Raw genomic sequence first — 20,538 nt, 5'->3', positions numbered from 1 at the left:
TGAATTATGAAAACTTTGGTCAAGATTTGTTTGATGATGTTTTTATTCTTCTCAGGACATGAAACAACATTGTGAACTGTAAACTGTAAAAATGAATTAACTTGTGTTCTATTGCAAATATACAAAAACGTTTCTTTTTATGCTTTGAAAAATATTCCAACAATTTTTGGAAAATTTCAGCACTGTACAGGTGTAATGTTTAGGTCTGAATAAGAAAACCAATCAGAAGAAATTTACTTGCAGTTACACTGACTGACCACTGAATTGACCTCAATGGAGTATGGCAGCAGAGAGCACTCTAGATGTTCATCTGCAAATCAATGCATTAAAGAGAAAGTTGTGTTTTAGTAGCTGTCCACTGCAATTTATACTCCAGAGCGACTTATAATCCAGAAAATATGGCAAATTCACCCACAAATTCACTGTATTACAACTAAAATCTGCTTCTTAACAGTATTAAGTTTAGCTGCCTCCATCTGTATTACATATTATGAGCCTATAGAATGTTGTCGTGTCGTCTGAAACCAAAGAATTGCCTAAAAACACCTAGAAAATGACACGTAACCCAATCGCTTTCTTCTTTACTTTGATATATTTAATGTTATTCTGTGCGCTAACATCTCCACAGAGACAAGCAGGTGGCAAACCCGCAACAGAAAACCTACATATTGCACCTTTTAAAGTTATTTGACTTATTTTGCGCAACGGATAAAAGCCAATTCTCAAAAATCCACATTATCTCAGTGCAGTTTAATGTGAACTCATTTATACAGTAAAAGACACAGTGAACCTGCTGTTTGCATCAGTATTTTCATCATGGTGCAAATGTATAAAGACAATTGTAGTCTTGTATAATCAAAAACACTAAATATTCTTTCTGAGAGACTAACAACAACATTTATCAACATTGTTTTTATTTTTACACTGATTTTTTATTGGATGGCGAGTGCACAATTCAGTTCTAACTCTAAATCTTTACCAAAATACCTGTTGTTTTTGAGGCAGGAGTAGAACATGTGAGATTTTACATGTTTGTTTTTATTTAGCAGCCGTATTCCTCCCGTTCAAACCCAGCTGCAGGGCCCTCGACTCGGGCTGCTGGAGTCCGTGGCACTTTGACAGCCCGTGCGCCGCGTTCATGACTGGAGTCTAGAAAAAGCCCCAAAGTCCCCAAACTTCAGTCTCCGGTGTTACGGAGTGGACCACCTTGACAACGCCATGACAACGGCATGACAACATGAAACTTCCGAACATGCGGCGCTGACAGGGCCTCCAACCGCATTGTTTTTTATATTCTCGTAACATTACAGAAACAATGCCTGTCACAGTCGCTATTGTTTGCTGTGTTATCGAGTGGGAGAGCGCAGTGTCATTATTTGCAGTGGTTTGAAGTTCCATTTCTGTTTCTCGTCTGTGATGTGGGAAAATGTACAGCTTGACAATTGATCACGCGTAACTTTATTTTGGGGTGTTATGTAGTGCGAGTAACTGGTGGGTGTGATATTACACAGGAAGAAACTGTTTTTTGTTTTTTTTTACATTGAGTTTAAGGGTTTTTGGTCAATGTAGCTGCAAAATTTAAAGGGCCGGTACCACATTTTCAGAATCAGACGACTTTTTATTGCTGTTGTCAGTGAACACAGCTCAACTAGGAACTCTCTTTGGTGATAAAACATAAAAACACTGAATAAGTACAAATAAGGACATGCACAAAGTTAAAAAAGATGTGCTTAAAAGTAAAATAAAATACTTAGAGATAGACAGTACAGTACCACGAATCACAAACAGTATGATTGGATAAAACTGTCTCTTCCTTTGCAGTTGCTTTTTTTTTTTGTAGTTCTCATCTAACAAACTGTCTTTTAGAATAAAGTAAGTCACAGCTGTTCAAACTACAGGCCCAGGGGCCAAATGCGGCCCTCAGCCCAATTTTTGTTGGCCCTCATGCCTCCTCCTAAACTGGCCCAATTGATCAAGAAGTATTTTTTTTACAACAAATTGATGAGATTCTATTGTGAGACTGTGACACAATGCACCGTTTGACTCCCGCCCTCCGCTTCACATATGTTTCACGTGTATGCGACCCTCGGTGAATAAAGTCTGGACACCCCTGGAATATGTAATATCACGCAATCAAAAACGATTCGGAAACAATTGGAGATTTTAAAAGCTAATCTTTGCAAATACGGCGAATGGTGTTTATATTGAGAGCGGGATTCATAACATTCGCCAAATGCCAAACTGACCGTACGTGGACAAAATGTAATACCTGATTATCTGGATGTCCCTGTGGTTTCCAAATATCACATCTTATAGACCGGTATTTTCCCATATCCTGCTTATTTGAATTCTAACCCATAAAGGCCACTGTAAGAATCTTATTTTGTTTGCTTCGTATTCCCTTTTCTTTCGTCTCCCTGTGTTATCTTTTTTTTCCCCTCCTTCTGTCTCTCTGTTTCTCTTATCGGCTTGTGTAAAACCATCTGTCCCCGCTCCCCAGTGAAAAGAGTGACATTTGCTCTTGGATATTGTAGTCACTTCTTGCCCTCAAGTACCTGAACATACAAGCAGACATGTGCAAACAGCAGACGCCGCACTGTCACTCCACCGCAGCCCGTTTGGATTCATTCGCGTGGAAGCTGCGGTTTACATGAGACATTAAGCGTGTGTGTGGTGTTGGCTATATCTAACCATGCATGTAACACGGTTAGCGGTGTAATTAGATTTGATTTAAACAGTAATGACCACTGGCTAAAGATGCAGATAGATACAGCGGAGTTTTAGAGTGCGGTGCGTAATCATCAGCTGATCTTTACAGGTCGTATATCGCACAAAACTGACTCTAGTGAGCGTTAAGTCGTGTTATAATACTGTTACCTCATCAAAAACATACCTGGAGTTGTGTTTTCATTCACACATGTTTGAGTAACTCTGTCTATATCGTCAAAACTCAAAATTCTCTGAGCCACCTTGTGATGTCATGAAGTTAATAGCTACGTTTTACCTTTTGTTCAGTAGAGATTGAAAGTTCCAGAGCTGAAATCATCGAAATGATTCTAGTGAAGATGTGTGGAGTTTAAAAACACACTGAAGCACTTCCTGTATTACCACATGACATCACAAGGTGGAACAGTGAGTTTTCTGTTTTGAGAAAGTATGTTTTTTAGGTATGCTTTTGATAAGGAAACAATATTATCCATCCATTTTCGTCCGTTTATCCGGGGCCGAGTCGTGGGGGCAGTGGTCTAAACAGAGACTCCCAGACTTCCCTCACCCCAGACACGTCCTCCAGCTCCTCCGGTGGGACCCCAAGGCATTCCCAGGCCAGCCGAGAGACATAGCTCCCTCGAACACCTCCCTAGGGACAATATTATACTAGAAAATAACATTAACTACAAAAAAGCGTAATATGGGCCCTGTAAATATTTCATCAACTATACAGTGCATTATGTAACACGTCTGGTGAAGAGTCACTCGCTTGTCTCCATGGAGATAATATTCATTTGCCTGGAAAGCAGCACAGTTTGCCATTAAAGGATCTTCTTGGAGCGTCAGATCTGTAGAGAGGCAAACCTTATCACAATTAGAATGCCTGTTTTGCAAGGTGTATTGGTGTGCAGTTGTCCATCAGTATATCACAGTTCACCTTTCGCGGTCTCGCTGTTTCGAGGATTTTTTTGTGCAATTTTGCGTTCTGTTGCATCGTGTTCTGCGTCCTGATTGGCTAAGAGACTCTAGAACATTGTCCATCAGTCTCCTCCGTGCCGTGTCTCCTGTACAGTACAGAATGTGTTCAGAAAAATTTACATAAACGTTGGATCGCAGTGTGACTCTGAAGTGCTGTACGTTTGCAGTTTGTTTTCTCCCCGACAAAACCCACAATGTCGATGAAACGTTCTGCACCGACAAAGACGCCTACGAAGGTTTGAACTTTGAGAGAGTTTAAACAAGAGAGAAATGTGAGGAAATGTTAACGCCTGTGTGAGAAAAGTGTATAAAGTGTGTGGTGAGGGGTTTTACAGCAAAAAACATATAGAATAATTGTAAAAAATAAAGTGGATTTCGACTATTGTGGGCTATTTTTAGAACGTAACCCCCGCGATAAACGAGGGACCACTGTACAACAAATCAAAACATAAATAATCACCAAAAAATCATCTCAAAATTAACATTAAAAGCGAAGACTGCAGAATAAAAACCTGGAGGTACTTGAAATGTTCCACAGTATGGCATTAAACTTTCTCAACAATAGACAAGAAGGTGTTTTTTTGTTTTGTTTTGTTTGTATTGTATTTTGAACAGGGCACCCAGGGGGAAAAAAAAAGTCAAAATCTGATTGGGTTTGTATAAAGAAAGATAAAGAAAAAGAAGACAACACCAGGCCAGATCTGTGGAGAGGGGAGTCCGTTCTATGTCTGTTTTTTAACAATAAAACTCCTATAATCACATACTGTATTTGCTGGAGTCGCATCAGCCAAAAAATGCATAATAATGAAGAAAAAAAAACATATTTCGCGTATAAAAGAGAGAAAGAAAGAGAAAAATGTGAGAAAATGTTAACGCCTGTGTGAGAAAAGTGTATAAAGTGTGTGGTGAGGGGTTTTACAGCAAAAAACAGATAGAATAACCGTAAAAATTCAACTATTGCAGGTTGTTTTTAGAACGTAAACAATGGCTCAGGGTAATGCCATACTGTAACGCATATTCTAGGCAAAGCAATAACATCTCCATGGAGACAGGGAAGGTGGCAAGAGTTTACATGTTACAGCTTTAATCCAACTGCTCCCAAGTCTGGATAGAAGATTCTAACAGGAAGGACAACTGAAATACAGCTCTAAAACGTCAGCTAAAATATAAAGTACTGAAAGTTTAGATGCAAATTGTCTCCTGATGATGTATTGATACTAGAGTCACACAAATATGTTTTTCTTATAAGACCATTTCCCCAAACCATTAAGAACTTACTGCAGAAAAACTCGCTTCTCATCGTCTCTGACCTATACATCATCCAAGTCTATTACTATTGTTGCTAAAGCAGAATTCCTTAAGGGCCAAAATAACCAAGGAAAACGGACATGGTTGAGATTTATTGCTTGTAATTTCAAAGCTGAAGCCAAACACAGATTGCGAGTCTGCTTTTAAAAGTCCACCCGTTTAGGAAGGCGCCGGGGCATCTGATATATCGTACTACTAACTCTACGCTCTTTTCATGAAGATTTCTCGTAGTCCAACGTTCTTGATATACGTCCACGTCAGATTTATAGGCCTGGACGCATTCTCTTTTTACGACAGCACTTAAACTAGTTTGATGGAGGCTGTTATAGTTTAGCCCTTCAGTTTTACTCAGTCGTTTCATCTGTCAACACTGAGCTCGAGGCGTTCACAAACTCAAAACAAGTTGGATGAGTGTAAAGCGTTTGTTATTGTCTAAAGCAAATCTATACATGTCTAGAGTAAACCTGCCTGGACAAAATAAAGTAGGCGAAGAAAAATATTCAAAATGTTAGCGTGCATTGTCTCCGTAGAGAAATGTTTAGGAGCTTCAGATCGTGAGCTGGGCGTGGTCAGGAGTGGACTACCTCAACTGAGCGATGTCTGTGGAATAGTCGTTCTTAGTCGTCCAGGTCTGATCCAAACCAAAAAAACGAAATTAAATCTGTAAACTGGACAAATCGTTGTAGGAGTGAAGACGTTTCGCTGCTCGTCCAAGCGGCTTCTTCAGTTCTGATCAGACGCTAACCGCTCCTTTTGAAGATCATGAGGTTCTGATCATAGCCAGAGAAAAGAAATGGATTTAGAGGGGAGTTAAAGAAGCTATTTTTTTTTTTTTTTTTTTGTGATCAAATTTTTACTCAAATATTGTTCTCAACTGCAGCCCCCACACCCACAATGGGCAAATACATAGAATAGAAAAAAAATGTTAGTAATAATAATAATAATAATGATAATAAATACACAATAAAGATAAAATAAATACAAAATAAAGACATAGAAATAATACAATGTAATAATAGTAAATAAACAGCTAAATAAATAATATAAATAATCTAAAAAGTAAAATAATGAAAATAATCCTGTCCAGGTTTGAATTCCTTCCATACAATAATGACATATTTCCTCCATCAAAAGACATCAGCAAAAATTGCATTATATATATATATACATTTTGTACTATATATAAAAAAGAACTGAGCGTACACAAAGAAGAAGGAAATAAGCTTCTTTTTTTTGTTAGGAAAGACAATCCTTAAACAGGAATGGTGGGCCTGAGACATAATCTCTGACCGATCTACAACTCTATCCTCAGACCCAAAGCGAACAGGAACAAAGAGAACAATAGGTGGACATTACAGGCTGAATAGGGTCGTTGAGGATGAAACTGGAGACAATATCTGTTTACAGTTTCAGTGTAGTTAGCCCCTTCCTCCAGACAGACATAAGGCCGTGTCCACCAGTAATCTGACCAGAACTGATTTAATTTAATATTTTACTAAACTGGAAGATTTGACCTTTTGTGTCTGTTTTGGGCTGACAGGGGAAGATCACAAGATTAGTCAAACATCCTTAGCTTTTCTGGTGATGACATCAACATAGTTTAGCTTCGAATGTTCCACAGTCCAGATACCTTAACAAACATGGATTCTTGCATTGAGCTCGCCTTTCTACAGATCTGACCTGTAACTTCTGGCAACACCTGCTTTTCTCCATGAAAAGCTGTTGGGAAAGAGGTTTAATGCCAGAGAAACATTCTTGGCAAAGCAAACATCTCCAAGCAGGTGGTGGCTCCTCCGTCAAAAAAGTTGCACAGTGCACCTTTAATGAAATGTGTGCATTGATATTTAAACACTGCTCAGTATAAATATGTAAAAACACTTTGTTCCGATGTCAAGTGTTGGCGTAAAACTATTTGTAGTCAATATTATGCCTGTATCCTAGGAGCGAGCACATCTTGTTTAGTTTCTCAGATGTTATTAAATGTTTTAGATATTACAATCTGGTAGTAAAGTCATTTTTTCATTTATAGTTTCGAGCTAAAGCCCATTTGATCTGTTTTATGTTTTATCCACTGAAGCCTGAGGGAACAATAATGTGCAAAGAAATACTGGACATACATAATACACAGGAGCCGTGACGACGTGGATCTGATTCATGACGACCTGAGAATTATGAGCCACATCAACACAGCACGTGTCAGAGGTACTACAGTGTCAGAGGTACTACAGTGTCAGAGGTACTACAGTGTCAGAGGTACTACAGTGTCAGAGGTGTACTACAGTGTCAGGTGTACTACAGTGTCAGAGGTGTACTACAGTGTCAGAGGTGTACTACAGTGTCAGAGGTACTACAGTGTCAGAGGTGTACTACAGTGTCAGAGGTACCACAGTGTCAGAGGGTCAGAGGTACCACAGTGTCAGAGGTACTACAGTGTCAGAGGTACTACAGTGTCAGAGGTGTACTACAGTGTCAGAGGTGGACTACAGTGTCAGAGGTGTACTACAGTGTCAGAGGTGGACTACAGTGTCAGAGGTGTACTACAGTGTCAGAGGTGTACTACAGTGTCAGAGGTGTACTACAGTGTCAGAGGTGTACTATAGTGTCAGAGGTACTACAGTGTCAGAGGTGTACTACAGTGTCAGAGGTGTACTACAGTGTCAGAGGTACTACAGTGTCAGGTGTACTACAGTGTCAGAGCAACAAGACAACAGCTGCAGTGAATTATGGGATATCAGTTTGGTGACCTCACTCTTCAGCTGTCACATGTCGACAGTTTTACATTACACTATATCTACTGATGCTCAGATACACGACAGGGTATATTTACTCCAAGTGTAGAAGTACAAGTAGCAGTAGTAGGACTAGTAGCAGCTGTAGTAGTAGTAGTGGCAGCAGTAGCATTAGCAGTAGGACAAGTAGTAGTAGTAGGAGTAGCAGCAGTAGCATTAGTAGTAGTAGGAGTAGTAGTAGGAGGAGGAGCAGCAGCAGAAGTGGTAGCATTAGTAGTAGTAGTAGGAGTAGCAGTAGTAGTAGCAGCAGTAGCATTAGTAGTAGAAGTAGTAGTAGAAGCAGCAGTAGTAGTAGTAGTAGCAGCAGTAGCATTAGTAGTAGAAGTAGCAGTAGTAGCAGCAGTACCATTAGCAGTAGGACTAGTAGTAGTAGCAGTAGCATTAGTAGTAGTAGTAGTAGGAGTAGCAGTAGTAGTAGCAGCAGTAGCATTAGTAGTAGAAGTAGTAGTAGAAGCAGCAGTAGTAGTAGTAGTAGCAGCAGTAGCATTAGTAGTAGAAGTAGCAGTAGTAGCAGCAGTACCATTAGCAGTAGGACTAGTAGTAGTAGCAGTAGCATTAGTAGTAGTAGGAGCAGTATGACTAGCAGCAGTAGTAGTAGTAGTAGTAACTGCAGTAGCATTAGTAGTAGGAGTAGCAGTAGTAGCAGCAGTACCAGTAGTAGTAGGAGGAGCAGCAGGAGTGGTAGTGGTAGTAGTGGTAGTAGTGGCGGTAGTAACGGTAGTGTTAGCAGTAGTATTGGCCGTAGTGGTAACAATAGTAATTTACAATACATTACCTACAATTACACTATAACTTATGTGTAAATAGTGGATATAATCTATACTTTTATATTAGTATTTTCATGATTTATTGGCGGTACATTCTCTGTAAATCATGCTGTTTTTATGTCATCCCCCTCTGTTATACTTTATTAGTTTTTAAGTATTTAAAAGTGACCATAACCCCTTGATCACAGGCGTCATGTGTGATGGTTTTATCAGTAAAATGACTTCCCCCCCTCACCCCACCTAAGAGGACCCAGTGGAAATAACCCGGCTCTCCTGAGATCACTGCTGCTTTTTTCCTTCACGCTTTCTCACCCCCATTCCAGGACAATCCACTTTCTCTCCATTAACTTCCCTCTTGTATTATATTATTCCCTGCCTGGAGTCTGTAATTCCGCCCTGGAAACCAATAGGGACATATCAAAAAGCACAGTGGCACGGTAAATAAAATAGAAGTAACTAGAAGGATCCAATCTGTGAGTATCAAGGTCATGCTCTGGTTTCATAGTAAAAATACACAGACCTGGCCTTGGACATGGGATGGTATAGTTTTGGGGGTTAATGCTTTTCTTCATGGCATCTCAAAACCATATTTTTCCAAGATGTATAACCAAATATTTGAGTTCCATTACTGACATTGGTCCACATTGGTTATTTTCTAAACCAATGTGGATAAAATACATCAGATATAATTACTTTTACTGTTGCTAAAAATATATAGTTATTAGTTAAAGGGCTCATGTTATGCTATTTTCTGATCTGTTATAATAAACCTGCGTATTTAGGGTCTCATTGAAAACGCTCTGTTCCAACTTGTGATGTCATGTGGTAATACAGGAAGTGCTCCACTGTGTTTTTAAACTCCACATGTTGAACTGACAGAGCTATTATTATTTTTATTATTTATATATTCTTTCAACTGACAGAGCTTCTTCTTCTTGTTGTTCTTCTTGTTCTTCTTCTTCTGCATTATTTTTTTATTTTTATTAATTGTATTTATTTATTTTTATTGCTATTTATTTTTATGTTTTTTTATTTTAACAGATAATTTTTTCATACCAGAGTTTAGCTTGTTTTCGTACCTCGCACTTAGGATTTCTCATTAGTGCTCTTCCTTACAGTGGTCATGTGACTACTGATCAGCTAATTTAACAACATTTTGGCGCCGTCTTCCTTTGTGGAGCCAGGACGACAGCGCCATCTGCAGTCCGACTTCTTTCAGAACAGTATCCCAGGTGTGTGAAAGTAAAAAAGCCCCCTCATCCCGGTTTATCTGCTAAAATGAATCAACAGACGACCAGATGAACCTCATTAGACTATTATATTAATCAAGAGAACTAGAATCATTTGGATAATTAATTTTATCCCTGGAATTGCCAATATCGACTGAACTAAAGGTAAAATGTAGCTTGGAAACTACCACTTCATGACATCACAAGGTGGAACGGAGCATTTTGCGCTTTGGAGATGTACAGACTAATAATAAATCGTTACTCAAACATGTGTGAATGAAACAAAACACAACTCCAGGTGCGTTTTTGAAGACGTAACAACATTCTAACATGCATCAAAGCTCCTAAGAGTCAATTACGCCTAATATAGGGATTTTAATAGTTCATGCCACCCAATATGTGTACACAAGAACACGGATCATTAAGCGTGTAATGAGGATATCTCCACTGTAACCACGGTGATCTCTCAGTGGACTCGAGTATAATAGAAATATAGGCACGACGGGACACACTTAATCTTTGACAAGGTCTAAATGTATTTTTCGATAAAGAAATCCTGTACTAGACAATTTCTCCTGACAGTACCCTCCAGTGAATTCGAGTCAGTCCAGTACCCGTGTGCCAGTTAGCTAATGACTGCTAGCGGATGTGCCACTGTGCCAGCTCTGGGTCAGTGGCCAGGGCGCTCATTACTTTGGGATGTTTATACAGGAGAACTAGAGTGAATCAGCTGTCAAAACACAAAATAACTACTCAGATGTCAGCGGTGAGGCTACAGTCTATTCCCTCTATTGCTTTTTACTCAACCATAATATACCCAAGGGAGGATCGGGTGAATCGCAATTACTCAAATGACTACAAGTAGGTCATTTATTGTCGTTAATTGAAATATAATTGAGTTTTTCTGCCATTACTTAGAAGGTATAGCGCGGAGCCAGTGCTGTCCCGCGGTACCGAAACGAAGCTGACTGTCCAGCTTCCAAAAAATCGCTTTCTCAATCACCTCGTTTATACGTAGACGAGGGGGAGTGTCTTGCCCAAGGACACAGCAGTAATATGCAACAGTGGAGGCTGATTAGACATTATAGTTCATTATTGTATAGTGTTTTTCCATTTTTCAAGGCAAGCACTTTACGCCAAGGAAACACTCACACATTCATACATCTGTTTACGCACACGCTAGGGTTGAGGTCGGTTCAGTGTCTTGCGCAAGGACACAATGACAGCATTAATCTGTAGGAGCTGGAACGGCGATGTTTATTGTAAGTTGAGAGCAGGATTTGAACCACCAGCTTTCGGATTACTGGACAAACGCTCCAACTGAGCTACGGTCGCTACTGTTGTATTGGTTTTAATCCCTTTATCTAACTATATTTGACTATATTTGTACGTTTGCATTCATATTGTACTTACTCAAAACTGTACGTACTCATTTTCATTACGTTTTTCACCTCTGAATTGAGTTATGTTTGATTTTGTCTTCTCCTGGACCACCAAACACCGCTTCTCCACGTCCAAACGGCGGTTCTGATAAAACAATGACATACCTGACGCACATCGGCTTTGATAGTAGCACCTGTCAGCGGATATCGACTCTGCCTCGGCCCCACTCTGACTGACCGCTCACAACAGCTCCCCGTGTAATGGATGTAATGTAGTGGAAGACTTTGATGCATTTGTGGAGTAAAAGCCAAAAGAATTGAATGTGGCGTGGATTTGTATTCTTACATCTGTCAAGGAGAGCTGTGCATGCTGGGTACTGAGCTGCGGAGGGAGGCAGCTGAAACGGGGCTGTTTGGGTTTGGATTGAGGTTTCAGGAAAGGTCAATCAACAGACAAAGAAAAGAAAGGGGGAAAAAAAACGTTTTCAGTGTAGAATAAACTGGAATATTGTCTGGATGGTTTGATTATTGTTTTGTTTTGTTTTGTTTTTTGCTTATGCACATGTTGAACTGATGGAGCATTTATTTATGTAAACATTTATTTATTTATTTAGACATTTATTTATTCATTTAGACATTTATTTATTTATTTATTTAGACCTTTATTTATTTATTTAGACATTTATTTATTTATTTAGACATTTATACATTTATTTATACATTCATTTATACATTTATTTATTTATACACTTATTTAGACATTTATTTATTGATTTTTTATTTTTTTATTTTTTTTACATTGATTTACATTTATTTTTACATTAATTTACATTAATTTATCTTTATTTTATTTTAATAGGTTATTTTTTTCAGACCAGGGTTTAGTTTGAGAGTAAAAAAAACCCTTTGTCCTGGTTTATCTGCTAAAATTTATCAACGGAAGACCAGATGAAACTCATTAGACTATTATATTAATCAATTTTAGATGAAAATGAATTGGTAATTATTAAGCATTATTAACATTTTGATTCTTCCAAACTTCCATTGTGTCAAGTCATTTCGGCCGTCTTGGTTCTATTGTTTGCATTCACCTTTTCATTTCATTCACAATCGGAGAATATTAGCTTAATTTAAAGTGCTTTTTGTGCCCATGAATTTGGAAAATCCTTCAATCTGACGATCTATTTACCATTGCGGCATAGCGCTAATGCCTTCGTGGAGGTCCCTGCTCTGAGTGCTTCTGGCGGTGTATTTATTCATGTATTATATGGAGTACGGTCCTGGTGGTTTGGCAGCAAGGTCAGCCTGGATGGAGTGATGCAACGCTGCTGATCTGCTTTCCATTTTCCTCTTGGCTACTCAGTGGTTTACACTTCATCTATTGTGACAAGTGGAAATACGGAGCATTTATGGAGCCACGTAAAATCAATGTTTCATGGTATAGAAAACAAAATCACAGAGGTAAAAAGGGGGAAAGCGTGTTTAACTGTGTATTTAATGGGTACGTTTACGTGGACGGTAAAAATCGGAAAACTAACAATCAGAAAAGCCAATAGTTACAGCAGATTTTTATTTTTTTTTATTTTTTTTGCATGTGGTGAAGAAATGTGATTATCAAAAATTATTGGATTTGAGTAACTAATTTTGAAGATATACGATAATATATTTTAAATGGCCCGTATTACGCTATTTTTACATCTGTTATAATGTTGTTTTGTTTCATTCACACATCTTTAACGCACAAACCCTGCATATTTAGTTCTTCTCTCTGTTCCACCTTGTGATGTCATCATGTGGTAATACAGGAAGTGCTCCACTGTGTTTTGAAACATCATACGCCTTCATTAAAATGGATTTCAGCCCTGGATTTGCCAATCTCTACTGAATTAAAAGTTAAAATGTAGCTGTAAACTTGAAAACTACCACTTCATGACATCACTAGGTGGAGCGGAGCATTTTGAGCTTTGGAGACGTACACAGACTAATAATAAATGGCTACGCAAACATGTGCGAATGAGCAAAACACAACTCCAGGTGCGTTTTTGACGAGTTAACCGTATTCTAACATGGCTTAAAGCTAAAAAGAATCAATCGTTTTAGCGTGATATCGAACCTTCTAAACCCACCACATTTAGTCGTCCAAGAAAAAACATCCGATCACGTCTCACCATGTGAAAAGTCAGCGCTCTCTGATTGATTCGTAGAGCGATAGGAGCCGATCCGCGCCTCCCCCGGGACCTCAGTAAAGTTGCGCGGTTGGTCCGTCGCCGCTGACCTCAAACTGCTGCACTTGTGTGTTTTCTGACTCCGAGTTCGATGGATTTACCCTGGAAACGCGCTGAACGCCGATCCGCCCGATTGTTTACGACGCCGATCTACGCAACAGCTTCACAATAACGGCGCGTCATATTACATTTATAGTACCATCGATTCTACGCGAGACGCACACTGACAATTACACGATCTCGTTTTCGCGCAAGGAAAATCTTAGTCTTACGTTATCAAACCCTTCAAATTCAGTTTCGCTAATACTTTTGTAGAGTGCGGTAACAAAAATACATCATTTTGGGTGAATTTTCCAAAAGTGAGATATAATTTTTATGCAAATGAACTCATGCTGCAAGTGTTAGACCGGCATCAAATTAGCCAACAAATTGAGTGCACCCTGCTAATGCACACAGTTCTTGGAATAAGCTCCAGTCACCCACACGTTTTCGTCGCTATCTCTGGCTGTCCCTTTATTACATTTTCAAAGCTTATTTTTAGATTTTCACTTTCATAATGCATTAGAGTATTTTTTTTCTTTCGCCCCCAAACGCTGTGATGTTTTGTTTGCGGCAGATACTAACCAAATCATTTCATCTCTTTCCTCCTCTTTCTCTCTCTGTGTCTCTTTCACAGACAAGTGTGACGAGCCCCTCGCGTCTCCGTTGTCGCACACCGCCTTCACCAGCTCCTCCGTGTTCTCCAATGGATACGCCCCGGGATACGCCAAGCTCAACAGAAGAGGAGGTACTCGCCCTACACCTCCAACTCGAATTTCATCACGAGTACACGAGCGCACGTATTTAAAGATGATATTTTTTGTTTTACGGGTAACATAAAAGCTGGTAAATGCCCTCGCCCTCGTACACTGACACGCAGCTGCACTCAAAACCACTTATATTTTTTTCAGTTTTCGCTTGTTTGTTTTTTTTTGTTTTTTTGTTCTACAGTTATTATCTGCATGACTCAGACGCGGTGTCACAGTTTCACCAATTTGCGTTTATGCGATTAATTATTTGTACATTACGGCCCGTATAGAGATGGCGCAGCTGCGGTGACAATGGCGGCAAATAGCGAGATCATAATTTGTAGTTATTTTGTTCGATTTGAACTTGAATGACCTAAAAGTATCTCGGCAATTTGTTGTTTTTTGCTTCTAAACTCTGTGTGCGGTGTGTAGCGGTCCCATTTAGCAATTTTAGAACAATCAAAGTATTTATATTTACAGCTTTCTGGTCAAAAAACACATTTGTGCGCTGCCTCCAGTGTCAAGTACTACATAACATCACACAGAACTGGTATTATCAAACACCTGGATGAAGGGGTGGAGTTTGAAGCGTGTTAGACCAATCACGCTGCTCTTATAACCCCAGACCCCGCCCCTCGTATCCCTCGTATTGAAACGTGGTTGTGTGAGGACAGTTTCACCAATTTGTGTTTACGCGATTAATCATTTCGTACAGAGACGCTGCAGCTGCGGTGACAATGGCGGGAAATAGCAATAGCGGGATCGTAATTTGTAGTTATTTTGTTAGACGTGAACTTGAATGACCTAAAAGGATCTCAGCAGTGGTGTAAAACTCGTGTAGATGTCACGTAGAGGTAAAATAACGAACTGGATAATGTCATTTATTTTTATCTGAACTTTGGAGAAGAACGGTCAAAGATATTGATCACCACAAAGGTTTTGCTGTGACTGGGTTATTCTGTTTCTTTTGTCTACCTCATCCACACCTTTATGCACAACAAAGTCTGTTCATTTGATGTCCTGAAGTGAATCCTTATACTGTATTTTCTGGACTATGAGTCGCACTTTATTAACTGTTAATATCTTACGTTAACAAAGACGCGTATTCAGTTCTGTTGTGTTTGTAATACCTGTAAGAAAATGTACTTGACTCGTTGTTGTTTTTTGTTTTTTTTATACATTTCATATTTAATTTCCCCTTATTTATTTACCCTTCGCTTATATGACCATAAAGGTGATCATTTTTCATTTGGAACAATATTTTAAATGTTTAGTTTAGCATAAGTGTTACGTTAGCATACAAGGCAGTATTCAGTTCACTGTATGTATTACGTTAGCGTGCTGTACTGCTATTCAACCTGTTGTTCTCTATTTTATTATTATTATAGCTTACCTTTAAAGATAAAATGTCTGTTTTGATTTTGTAAAATAAATTTCCCTAAAAAGTGCGATTTATAGTCCAGTGCAACTTATGTTTTTTTTTTTCTTCATATTCCGCATTTTTTGAGTGCGACTTATACTCCGAAGCGACGTATAGTCTGAAAAATATGGCAATTGAAAGGTTATAATTTTTAGCATAACATTGTGTCTCTCAGGTCTTTTAATGATAACGTCTATTTAAAATGGTTTACTGGGATTATCTCGCGTTATTGTTATTGTCAGTGACAGTTTATCACAGTAAATGCATCTCTGTAGCGATACGTCGTGCTTCAAACTGTGTTATCGTGACAGATCTAACGAGATGCATTGTTTTGTTTTTAGCGCTAAATGCTAAGTGCTAATTCTCAACACTTGTCCATAGAGACTTTCAAAGAGATTTAGCGTCCAGAAAGAAATGTTCATATTTATACACGAAAGTAAAACAGTTACATAAGACATAAGACAGACGCAAGGCATATTTCAAACATTATGTGAGCAGCTCTGACCCGACTTCAACCACAACTGAAGAGGAGGAAAGTGGGAAGGGAAAGTGAAACGAAACTTTTTGCTACTAAACTTCTGTATACGGCGTAATTCTATTGTTTACTTTTCCTATTTTGGTAATTTTAGCACAAACTGTGAAAAAAAAAAAAAAAAAAAAAAAGGATTTGCAGCTTTCTAGTCAAAAACCGCATTCGTGCAGCCTCCATTGTCCACTACAATTCCAAGCACTACATGACATCACATATGACTACCTTGATTAAAGCCAAGTGTTGCTGATCACAAACACCTTGGTTGAAGCGGTTAAAAGTGCGGATACTTATTAGACCAATCACACTGCTCTTACCCCCAAACCTCCTTTTCCCCTCGCTGTCCCCTTTACTCCTCCAGGTTCTGCCAAAATTAGCTCCATCTGAAACGTGGTTGTGGGAGGAGTTTAGGTGTCCCACTTTAAATATCTATAATTACATGCTGATTTGAAACAAGCTCAAAAAACCTGGGGCTGGAGTTACATGATATAGTGTTGCCCTGTAGCTTTTAAAAATGAATATTAATTAATTTGCTGTATTTTGTTTTCATCTTTTTGTTTCTTTCTGCATTTTGAAAGTCCTCGTTAGTTGCGTGTATCGCTGTAAGTTCACGGTACCTTTTATATTAGGTTCAAACATTGGGATAAACCTAAATTTCTAAAAATGCACATTCAAAAAAAAAGAAAATCTGTGTTACGAAACAGCACACACTACGGCTTTACAATCAAACGCGGGGTCGTGACAGCCCTCGTCTTACGCCGAGGCAGCAGCTGTAAATGTAAACTTCAACATTTCACTGTTTCTGAATTTAGCTCTGAATATTTTTGTCAAAACCCAAGTGCTCCGCTCTCCTTCCTCCATACACCACTTGTCAGTCTTGACTTGTAATTAGGAGCCAACACATAGTGAGCCCGGCTTTTCTGTCTCGTATCTGGATTCTGTGATACGCCTGACACCTCACAGACGGGACAGACAGGCCAATGGTTAGAGCAACAACATGGCGACGAGCGTTTTAAATGTCACAAAAATAGTTATGCATGAATCATGGCCATAGAAATACATGTCAAAGCAAAAGCAGAAAGGGCCATGATAAGAGCGCTCGCTTAATGCCTTGTGGGTAATGACTGTGTGTTCAAATACAGGGTTATCACCTGGTGGGCCACGGCACATGACAGGTGCACCAGGCTAAAATTAGACTTCTCTCTTCCCTCTTCCCTTATTGCATCTGTGTTTCTGTGCTGGATGCTTAGTAAAGACCTTATTTCACTAAAGGCATATATGTTCCTATGCAATATCGTCTTCTAGAATTATATGGAATCGAAGTTTGATTATTTTGGAAGTAAATAGTACAGTGATTACACATGAACTGGGAACTATGGGAACTGCAGAGCCCATCCATCCATTTTCTTCTGCTTATCCAAGGCTGGGTCACGGTTGCATCAGTCTAAGCAGGGACTCTCAGACTTCCCTCACCCCAGACACGTCCCCTAGCTCCTCCGGCGAGATCCCAAGGCGTTCCCAGGCCAGCCGAGAGACGTATTTCCTCCGGCGTGTCTTGAGTCTTCCTCGGGGCCTCCTATTGGTGGGACATGCCCGGAACACATCCCTAAGGGGGGCGTACGGGACCTCAGCTGGCTCCTCTCGATGTTGAGGAGCAGCGGCACTACTCCGAGCTCCTCCCGTGTGACCAAGCTCCTCAACCTTTCTCTAAGGAAGCGCCCAGCCATCCTGCGGAGGAAAACCATTTTGGCCGCTTGTATCTGCAATCTTGTCCTTTCAATCATTACCCAAAGTCCATGACCGTAGGTGAGGGTAGGAACGTACACTGACCAGTAAATCGAGAGCTTCGCCTTTGGGCTCAGCTCCTTCTTTACCAGGACGGTCCGATACAGCGACGGCATCACCACAAACACTGCACCCACCCAATGTCAATCTCACGCTCCATCTTTCCCTCACTCATGAACAAGACCCCGAGATACTTGAACTCCTCCACTTGAGGCAAGGAACTGGAGAGCCAACAGTCTGATTGGTGGAAAACCTCTTTTATATCGTATCATTATTTAACAGATAAGATTAAAGGCGTACTATGCAACTTTTCTGATAACTGGGGGTGCCACCTGCTTGTCTGCATTGAAATGTTATCACTTTGCCTGGAATGCTGCACAATATGACATTGAACAAGCGTATCGCCGTGTAAAAACAAGCAGATGACGTCACCGTGTCCACTTTCAAGTCAGATCTACGAAGAGGCGAACCCACTAACTGCTACAATGGATGTTTTTCAATGTATTTACTGTATTTCAGCAATAAACACCTGTACTTGAATGAATGCAAGATGGATAAGCGGATGGACAATGCCACACTGCGGAACACTACATCTCCGTGGAGACGAGAGCTGGTGTTACGCCCTCGACCGGAGAACTATTTGTAGTAGCGACGTTAACATTTGTCTTATTTTCACACAGCGTTTGTTCTGTTTGAGCTTACAGCAGGCGCGTCTTCACTTGTAAACACGTGCGCTTTTCTCAAGGACATTGAAGCAAATACTCAGATAATAACACCCCATAAACCAAAAGAAAAAACTTCAGCCGACAGCCTTAATTTCGACGCGCTGAAACATACCAATATACAGGCGGCTGAGTGTGTCCTGATGAGCCAATCTACTCCGATGGCCCCGTGCTATGGAACAGAGAAGGCACAAAATCAATGGGACACTGGCTGTTATTGTGAACACTGACAGCTATTATAGGTTCTGGCAGTGGACATGTGTGTCATAGTGTGGCTAGAAGCATTTTCATTATGTCACAGCGCGGACGCTCGTGGGTGTAGCAGAGACTGTATTAAGAGTCTATTACCAACTAATGTGACCACTGGTACGACGGTTTATGATGATCGTCCTATAGTATCCGTTTCGTTAACTTAATTTGAGGAATACTTGGTAAATGATTAATTCGTTTGGTGTTTTCTAAACTGTGAACCTTCGATGGGCGCAATCTACACCAACAATGAATAAATATAACTGATTTTTGACTGAGAGAAGTTGAAATGCCTAGATCACATGTGTCAAACTCAAGGCCCGGGGGCCAAATGCTGCTCACCGTGTCATTTTATGCGGCCGCGACAAGGTAAATTTAAATGTATGACTGTCTTAAAATGTCAGTTTATCAGGAGTTACACATTTACGCAGACATATTTTTTATATCTTTGCAAATTTGAGATGAACCATTTTGCTGATGTGGCCCTCGGTGAAATTGAGTTTGACGCCCCTGGCCTAGATGCAACATGTAGAGTCACATTTGAACCATATATTGTATATATAAATGAACATAGCTAACTTGCTAGCCGCCACGTTCCAAATAGAAAGTGATCGTGGGTGCGGTTCCGGCTCAAATTCACTTTCTATTGAAAAGCTGTAGCCGTCTCTCTGCAACCGCTGCTGTCAGACTCGTCAGTTTGGTCTTAAATGTTCGTATTAACCTGGTCTACGTGATCCTGGTGTTTTATTTTTTCGCTAAATCAAAATATGAGCATTAATATCAAATAAATATCAAATCAGGCACCTACTTTCCTTGAGGTCGTTCCTGTTAGCATTAGCAACAGCTTTGATTGACAGCGTTTCCAAGCTCCTGCTCTGTGCTAAACCGGAGGTGTGAGCGGGAAGGGGCGTTACCTTTAACAGCCTCGCTCCGGATTGGCTCTTTGGTTGCTTTGGTACTCGTGGTCAGAATTCCAAATATGGAATTAGCCCCAAAATTGCCGCTATAACCATTCGAATGAAGCCTCGACGATCTTCATTTGACTGGAGACGAACGTTACGGGTGACGTCACACTCCCTCTATGATTTGAACCCACAAACTCCATATTTAAGACTTGCTAAATGAGTACACATAAAAAAAAGTGTTTCCAAATCCTTATGTTGTATTGTATTGTATTGCAGGGATAGGCTGAGATTTGTAGATTCTTTCACTGTTTGCACATTTCTTTGAGAACCATTCCATTCCAAGTCTGCATAGCCTTTGTATATTGATTTCTCTGTCACATAAGTCAAGTTAAAGTTTACGTATCTCCAAAGTAAATACTAGACAATGTGCCAACTGCAGTGCACCGGTTTGACAGTTATAAAGACGCTTTTCCACCAGTTCAAGCCAAGGTTTCTTCAGCTCGTCTCTCCGTGTCCAAAGGCTATGGCCCATGCTTTAATTTTTAATCAAAGACAGTGGCGTAACCAGCGCACGGAGAGAGAACATCACAGCGCTGTTTGTAGTCCATAAGGAGGGACTGATATTCGACTCAAGACGACGGGAGGTTGACTGGAACAAATAGATGAACAGTACGGACAATAATCACAAACTGTCCTTAAAAGATCAGAGACGTCCCTATAGAATGATCGGAGATACGACTTGTACTATTAAAA

General features: G+C 39.9%; 1 protein-coding gene across 1 annotated transcript in view; it reads left to right on the top strand.

Moving 5' to 3' along the window:
- The window catches only part of cntnap2a (contactin associated protein 2a), a 488,742-nt gene that overhangs the window by 174,751 nt on the left and 293,453 nt on the right, over positions 1-20,538 (top strand). The window contains exon 2 of the mRNA XM_033985829.2: positions 14,064-14,174. Within this exon, the coding sequence (XP_033841720.1) occupies positions 14,064-14,174 (111 nt within the window). The remainder of the gene's footprint in view (positions 1-14,063; positions 14,175-20,538) is intronic.

The sequence above is a fragment of the Periophthalmus magnuspinnatus genome, chromosome 20, assembly GCF_009829125.3.
Source record: "Periophthalmus magnuspinnatus isolate fPerMag1 chromosome 20, fPerMag1.2.pri, whole genome shotgun sequence".
Classification (NCBI taxonomy): Eukaryota; Metazoa; Chordata; class Actinopteri; order Gobiiformes; family Gobiidae; genus Periophthalmus; species Periophthalmus magnuspinnatus.
The sequence above is the reverse complement of the archived record's forward strand: the minus strand, read 5'-3'. Positions and strand labels throughout refer to the sequence as shown.